Source organism: Micropterus dolomieu, linkage group LG09 (genome assembly GCF_021292245.1).
Source record: "Micropterus dolomieu isolate WLL.071019.BEF.003 ecotype Adirondacks linkage group LG09, ASM2129224v1, whole genome shotgun sequence".
NCBI lineage: Eukaryota > Metazoa > Chordata > Actinopteri > Centrarchiformes > Centrarchidae > Micropterus > Micropterus dolomieu.
Genome location: NC_060158.1, coordinates 784,255 through 792,736, shown reverse-complemented (window position 1 = coordinate 792,736; position 8,482 = coordinate 784,255). Strand labels below are relative to the sequence as shown.

The window sequence follows — 8,482 nt, the reverse complement described above, 5'->3', positions numbered from 1 at the left end:
ATCTGAAGCTACTTTGATCCACCTGCTTTGGTCTGAATTAGTGGTCGACCGATGTGGCGTTTTCAATGGCCGATACCGATGCTGATATATGATGCCGATATCGAAACAAAGAAAAGTCATGTATAATCCCATCATTCCTGCAGAGTAAAATCTAATACACGTTATCTCAGCCAGTAACATGTTGCTTGTTTTTATTAATGAATGAAAGGTCATTCAGCTGCATTATTCTCTACAGTAGAACCAGATATATTTAAGGCTGCCAGTAATGCTTTTAGATTAGAGCTGCTGTCATTTAGGAGAAAACGTGACTGAGCAGATGTTTCCACAGACGGTTTTTAGGTATCGGCCCGATTAATCGGTCTATCATCAGTAGTCTGGATAACTTCTTGGCTTCAGTCTTTAAATCCCTGAGTGATGCGGAAAACATGTGAATTGAAGTCCAAAAGATTTTCAGTATAAAGTCAGTCTTCACAAAAATCCCAAAACCCCTTCTCAGGCCACAGAAAACCTAATGTACGACAAGAAGAGAATACGACAAGAAGAGAAGCTTCTAAATATCATACTTTCTGATCTAGTGTAAAATGTTGTAAAATGTTTGATTTAATGTCAGTGCTGCAAAAAATAAAAGCCAAGTTCTGAATTCTTCTGTATAAAACATTTGACTAAAATTTTAAAGTGGAGCCTCTGATCCGGCTACAGTGCAAACATAAAGACACATAAAAGCATCAGTGGACGCTCAGAGAGCGAACAGCGTGAACGGCAGCAGCAGCTCGGACGTTTCTGTGCAGGAGGTAATTGATTTCCCTGCCCACGTCCCACTCTGTGTGAACGTGAGTCACACACTCTCGTCTACTTGAGCTCAGTTTTACACCCACGAGGCTCCTCAACCCGCTGAGCTCGACAGCAGAGGAGAGAGCACTCTACTTCCACTTCCTGTTAACACACACAAATCTACTCGTATGTGTGTGTGTGTGTGATAAGTAACCATTCTCCTACTTTCAACGGCTGCTGCAGCATTAGCATCCCACAGCCTGACGTTTCTGCTGCCGGGATTCGTTTCAGTCACAGGCTCCCTCTTTTATAAATGTCGTGACTGATGGGAAATGTAGTCTAATAGCCTGTTTTACACCAAAATTAGTTGGAATATGTGTTTGTTTGTTTTTTAAATGTCGGTAAACCTGCAAAAAAAAAAAGAAAAGTTGATTCACTCCTTTCACATTTCCAGTAGATGGGAAAAAAAGAGGCTTAGTAAACCACCAGGTGTTTCTTTAAAGTGTTCCCTTCTCGTCTTCTCTAAGTTATCACTTTATTATTTTGATTAATGATATGCTGATGTTTAAAATTTGATTTTCACTGCAGCTAAATAAAACGCTGTCGGATGTGGTTCGTTATAGTTTCAGTCCTTCGGCCACAACCACTTCCTGAGGAAGCTGAGTAATATTAACTATATGTGGGTTGAACTAATGGTGAAAGGTTGAAAGGGTAAAAGGGAAAGAGAAACCCGCACAGGTGCAAATAAAACAAACAAACAAAAGAATCTAGTGAAAGAATAATACTTTTAAAATATAATTTGCAGCACAAGCGCTCACTTTTCTGGTTTTTGTTAACAAAATCAGCATCTAATTAATTCTCGAGTTTTCTCTTTATTTTATGGTCTTTTTTTGTCACAAGTGGACAATTTCTAAAAAAACTACAGAAATGTGTGTTTTTCAGGAAACAACAAATTTTGAATGAGTGGGGACGTAAAATCCAGGTAGTTTAATCTGATCTGCTGGTTATTTCTGTAGTAAAAGTACCTCAAACTACTGATATTGAGTTCTAGAGATGCACCAAATGTTCGGCCACCGAAAAAAGCACTTTTGGTGTTCGTCAAAGTCAAAAAACCAAAGAAATTTTACCGAACGATTCCGTTGACATGTCGGCAGTGTGGAAGCATTTTAAAGTGTCCGAGAAAAATCGCCGTTTGCGGACGTCTCCAAGCACATCCACGCCATCTGTGTCTGACTTCTTAGAAAAGAACCGCTTTGAGTGTCACTCGTTTGCGAGAAGGCGATCATTAAACTAGCCGCACTTAAATTTGGAGTGCACACGTATTAAAGCCTTTATGGTAAATCCACTGAAACTGACCAGAGCGAGCTGACAGGCAGGTTAGAGACTTTATCCTGTCAGTTTGTCTCTTTACAAAGACAAGTGCTGCAGTATGAGAGTCCTGCCTGAAGAGAGGCTGTGAAGTCTTCATGTTACGCCGTAGGAGAACCACACCACAAACATTATTTATCAAACTGTGTCGGACTGGATGAATTTAGCGCGAGGATTCGCACGCATATAGCATTTCGGTGCATCCCTACTGAGTTCTGAAGGAGAGGGAAACTGCTGATGAATGAATAATAAATTATATATATATAAAGTTTAATGTTACTGATGTTCACACTGATATCACCAGAGGAGGGTAAACTTTCTGTTTTTCTCTCTCAGAATTCAATTAGAATTTGTTACAGAGTGCGATCAGGAACTTTTCTAAAACAGTCTCTGATTCACACAACAAACACTAACTTTGAGTGACTGTAAAATTAATATTCGGCATTCTCTTGAAAGACGAAAGAAGGGTGCTGCACTGTTTCTGCGCCACACATCACTTTGAAGGGAAACTAAAACAAAAATTCCAATAGCTGACAGTGAGGTAGAAGAGGAAAGTGTTTAGGTAGTTTAAGTAGGAACTAGAGGAAGAAGGAGGCCTTAGAGAAATGCTAAAAGTTTCACTCGTGAAGAAAACATTCATGTAATATAGGTGGATACCAAGCCAAGAGCTCTTAATCTTGTTGGTTGTGACTTTCACTATTATATCTGATGTTTCTGGATTAATAGTCCTGCTGGATTAATGTGTGTGTTGCATTTTACTGCTGTAGATGTAGATGGTGGAGCAGAGGAGATCCTTCAATAACAGACCTTTTCCAGGAGCGCTGCCTCCAGAAGACATCACGAGAGCCCCCTCACACCCTCTCCACAAACCCGTTCCTTTACCATCAGGTAATATATATTCTGTACAGTTTGTCTCCTTGCTGCTATATTTATCTCAATCCCTTTAACATTTCTAGAGGTTTTTATTCCGCATGGAGTTGTGATGTCTACTTTTTATTGTAGTTTTCTTGTTTGAATGATTGCACTGCCCCCGAGAAACGCTTTCTCATTCTGTCCTGTATAATAGCAACACGGTTGGAATGATAATGAAGTCTTTGAAAGTTACATGTTCAAGCTCATTTATCTCCTTTATATTCTGTTGGGTAGTTTAATCTACAGCAATGCATCATCCGATGTTTGTAGCGTCGCTGTCCTGTGAGAAACAAGCATCTCTAAGAAGTCAGCTTCCATGAGCTCCGAAGAAACAGCTTTGTGACGACGCATTTTCAAGCTGATCCAAGGGAAGTTTAAAATATTTATTTATCTTGAGATGTATGCAAGTAAGTAACCTTTCGTTTATCAGAAACAGTAAAGAGGACAGTATTTGCCTCTGAGATGTGGTGGAGAAGAAGTACAAAGTTGCATAAAATGGAAATACTTTAGTAAATTGTATAAGCATCTCAAATTTGTACTTATGTGCAGTACTTGAGTAAAAGTACTTTGTTGGTGCAGTCAGAGGCAGCTGAGCGGTTTAGTTCCTGTTGGTGTTCAGTTCTTCATGCCTGGCTTATATTTGGCTGCGTAGCTTCGTCTAACTCTCGGTTTCACGAGAGGTGTGATGTTGAAGTCGCACCTGCTGATTTCTAATCAGCCTCCTGCAGCTCAGCTCACTTCCAGTTTAATTAGACCTCAGAGTTCAGTCACGTCGCCTGCTGAGGGACAGCGACACATTTACCAAACAGGCCACACAGGCAACAAACAACAACGGTTGTACTTCAGTTTTATTGTTCTGAGAAAATCAATACCAAGTATAAAATAAATTACTTCCTTGATTTTATTTTCTATCCTGCTCAGAGGTGTAGAGGGAAATCAGACACTGTGGCCGTTTTTTGTACTCTAGAGGCCTCAGAAACACTTAACTGAAAAGGTTTACAAGATGGTTGGAGGCGTTTAAAGTGTGCTTGAATCGTACACCGGTGAATAAATGAGGCACATCTTTTTCCAAATAACTGGACGTCCCTTTGGATAATTGATCTCCAGCAATAACAAAAAAAGTAAGACATCAAGCGCATGAATAAATCCAAACTTATTTCATCTTCAAATGGACTGAGCTGCTTCTGTAATCTAACCGGTCTCTAATTTCTGCGTAAAATCTGAAGAATGAAAGAGCCAAAGAGTTTTGGTTGTGGAACACAGAGAATCCAGTTTAACTTAAATTAGATAAATGATGAATGTTACAAATGGAGGCAGATCGATCCAAAGACAAAACCAAACAAATAAGAAAAACACAGAGTGGGAAACGGCTGTCAGTCTTAAAAAAAACATATACTTAAACTTATATCTTTTCATCAACCTTCTCAAATACAAAGCAACATCAGTTTGGGATCAACACTGTTACAATTCACCGAAAACAAACAATCTTTATATGTGGCAGTAAAATGTCTCTATGGCTCTATGAGATTAAAACAAATTATACATCACATGGTAAATGGAAAACAAAAAACATGCAGAACTTTACATAAACATGTTTTTGTTAGTCATGAAGCTGGAAGCTACTTGGTTGGAGGAAATTGAGGAAATAAAAACACGTTAAAATCAGAATTAGGATGCAGGTTACTGTAGACCCGGCGCAATCACAGAAAATCAATTGGACGCCTGGTTGGGTTTTTATAGAGGTTCTCTGGATGTATAAAACCTCTTGAAGCCCATCGGGTCACCCGCTTGAGCTAAGCTGCTTAGATGGAGCAAACAAATATAGATATTTAAACTTTTGTCAATATGGACATGCAACACATAGATCGGTTAGATTCTCCGTATCGTTAACGTAAACAAGAGAGATTAAATAAAAGTAATATTCATACTGGTTGCAATAAGAACAATTTGATAGTAGCCCATCTTTGCTGAAGAAGAGTGTTGAGTGAAAGGAATTAAAGGCTTGTCCCAAACACAGGCAGGGTGAGTTCAGCGATTTAAGTTTTATGGTGCATGAAAAATTAAAAAATTGGTGTTTACTGCTTTACAAGTGTTACGTTTTGGTAAACAACTAAAAATTGGCAGATGAAGCCTAAAAGCCTAATATTTTTGCAAACGTAAACTTTTGCACAATTAAAGTCTCATCTGAACACTCGGGAACCTTTGCTGTTCACACCTGTCCATCTGACAGGTGTTTCTGGTCTGCAGCCGCTGCAACACTGCAGTCGGTTAACGAGTCGACGCAGAGCAAATCGGGAATCAAAACTTTTAACCGTCTTTATGTGTCGTGATGTACATTTAAATCATCTGTTGCTTGTTAGTCTGCTGTCACCTGCAAGTGTCTCTGCTGTGTGTAAATGCTTTGTTGCAGTGTTTGCATTTCTGCATTTGGAAATTTCTGCCAGAATATTCTAGCGAGACAATTCGGAGGCACTTAACCGAGCAGGTAAAAAAGCAAACGGCTGAAAACAGGACCGATTACTTTTCTTCAATCAATTTGGTGGCAAAATAGTTGAGAAACTTATATCTGATCACAGAAACAGAGACGTGGGACAAAAAGCAAACATACATATAAACCTCAGTTAAGCTCAGTCAATTTAAAACTGTCGTCTCTACGGAGACAAAACTAAAACAACTTAAACCTGTTTTCTTGATTCAACAGCATAGATGAGTTAAAATAGTCCCACCCCGTCCCCTCTACAATGTCCATATGAAATCCTCTACATCAGGCACTTGTTGATTAGTCCGTAACAGCTCCAAACCGCCCAATCACAAACAGCGAGCGGCCCTCCATCCTCCAATCAAATCCTCTCATTTAATTAGTCCAGACAGCGTCTTCGCTCCCCTCTTTAGCCTCCTCTTCGGCCCGACACTCTCCTTCTCTCCTTCCAGGCTCCTGGCGCTGCGGTAGACGCCGGGGGACCTTAGTTCGATGTCGTCCAGGGCGAGCGCGGGGTCGTCAGGCGCCACGGGCTGCGGGGCCGGGTAGTTGGGCTGGTAGTAGCGGTAGGGATCGTCCTCCTCAGCCTCGCCGTAGTTTTGGTAGACGTTGGGTGGCAGTTGGACTGCGGGGACAGCGCCGCCGTCAGTGACATCCTCCTCACCACCCTCTGCATTGCCAACCAACCCGGCAGCGAACCAAGCCAGCACGCCGGTCAGACACGCAGACAGTCAAAGAGAGCCCAAAACAAAGATGGCCGACCCCACCGCCACCACCGGAAGCAAGGTTTTGGATTGGTTTGTTGGGTTTTGATTGGGTTAGCGAGACAGGAAGTGGGGGCGGGAGAAGAAGGAAAGAGCAAGAGACACAGAGGAACAAGGGTTACCAAGGGTTACCAAAGGTTACCAGGGGTTACCAAGCGTTACGGACTTAAAAGTGAGGAAAGCATAAAATTAGCAATAAGAACTGCAAATTAAAAGTTAAAATAAGCAACAAAGTTTGAGTTTAATCAGAGAAATAACTTTTTTATTTTAGAGTTATTAGATTTGTGAAGATCTATGAATTAGTCTCTATAAACAGATCCTGAATATAAATGCAGAATCTGTAGGCAAGAGACAAGATTTTGGTATCGGTGTCCGTTTGTAGTCCGAGTAGTCTGAAGATTCTCAGTCGTCCAGGTCATAGTTATCCAAGGAAGGTTAAAATCAAGGCTAACAGGATCTTTAACCTTCCCTGGGTAGTCCGAGTAGTATTGACCAATCACGTTTGAGCGAGCTTTGGTTGCATGCAGGTAAACCGTGTGGAGAGCAGGCGGAACACATTGGCCAAAACGCAACGTCGGAACCCATCGGCTATCATCTAAACTCGGGATTAGCGTTTTAAAAATGGATGCGCAGTTAAGTCCTCGCCAGACCGTAGCCGATGGCTTCCAGGATTTCTAATCGGACTGTAAACAATGACCGGCACACGGATATCTGCAGGCTACATCGGAAGCCCCCGAAACATTCGCCATTGTCCCCAGTGGCTGAGATTGTCTATTAATTCACATTTAATATGATTTAAATTGTATTCTTGAAATCTAGATGCTTAAGGTTAAACCAACGTGCAAACATTTCCGTTTAAGAGTTGTCGTGCAGATGAGCTATTAGGACTTTAAAGGAGTTTTATATTAAGTGAGTGAAGGTTTAAAAAAGGGGAACCGGATGATCGTAATCTAGAAGAAAAAGTCAGGAGAGGACGATCACGTCAGTGTGAGTTCGTACTACACCTGTGCTCAGTCATGTTCAACCAGGTAAAGGATGAGGCTGATGATATTCAACACATCCCACCAGAAGACCCAAAGCAGCGGTGAATGTATCTCCAAACAAGTCGTGTGCGTCTCCCAGCCTGATGCTCCATTATTATCCAGAAACTATTAAAAACCCATCAGTGAGCCTCACTGCAGCACCGAGTCACATGTTCCTTCATCACCATCAACACACACTGTAGTATATTTTGACTCGGTGCCACATACACCGTCCTGCTGCCCCAAATACTCACATTTGGATTCATCCGCCGCTGAAAATAGTCCCCAACAAACGCTCTATTTGTTCCAGTTTGTTTGTAGAGCTGTACATGACGATTATTTTTCAAGTCGATTAATCTAACGACTAATTTTGTGTGTTTTAAAGAAAAAAAAAGTTGCCTATTACTCAATTAACAAACATAAAAACATCGTCTAATCAATAAATCAACATTTTATTCAACCATCCTGATGAAGCACATTAGAATAATGAGAATAGCAGCAAATCTTAAAATGAATCAAATTTCCTCGTCGCTGATGTGTTGTGATAATAACAATAACAGACATTAATTAGGCTTCAATTATTACTAATTGGTTTCTGACATATTGACGTGGTCTAAGGTTTCGTTGCCATGACAGCAGTGGGGCAGAAATTACATTTAACATGACGGCAATGAATACTTTTTAACGGACTACGTGTCCTCGTGCTGATAACGTGCCGTGCTCGTGTGTGAACAGGATTTGCGGTGCTGCCGTCAGCGCTCCGGGATACTTTCGCTTCACGTGTTCATGGACAGTTATTTCCAGTTCAAAGAGCTCACGGAGCAGCACGTTGTTGAGTGATACTCCCAAACTTTAGCTGGTCGAAGGCGCGTTCTTGTAGCTGGAGCTTGTCCGGGGGAATCTCACCAACACCGGATGCAGCGACGCTTCGAGTCGACGTATTTACAGCCCTATTTGTTTGATAAAAACAAAAATAAAACAGCTGTTGTGCTGTGTTTTTAAAGATTTACAGTATCTCACAAAAGTGAGTCCACCCCTCACATTTTTGTAAATATTTTAATATATCTTTTCATGTGACAACACTGAAGAAATGACACTACAATGTGAAGCAGTGAGTGTGCAGCTTGTATAACAGTGTAAATTTATAACACATCACACAGCCATTA

The 8,482-nt window shown here is 40.9% G+C and overlaps 1 protein-coding gene across 7 annotated transcripts in view; it reads right to left on the bottom strand.

Moving 5' to 3' along the window:
- Positions 1–3,881: 3,881 nt before the first annotated feature.
- LOC123976249 (collagen alpha-1(XIV) chain-like) overlaps positions 3,882–8,482 on the bottom strand; it is a 270,666-nt gene continuing 266,065 nt past the window's right edge. For 6 of the 7 annotated variants that reach the window (XM_046058228.1, XM_046058229.1, XM_046058234.1 and 3 more), the window contains one exon: positions 3,882–6,200. In XM_046058228.1, the coding sequence (XP_045914184.1) occupies positions 5,902–6,200 (299 nt within the window). In that variant the 3' untranslated portion in view covers positions 3,882–5,901. The remainder of the gene's footprint in view (positions 6,201–8,482) is intronic. The other variant, XM_046058231.1, reaches the window with a different exon arrangement.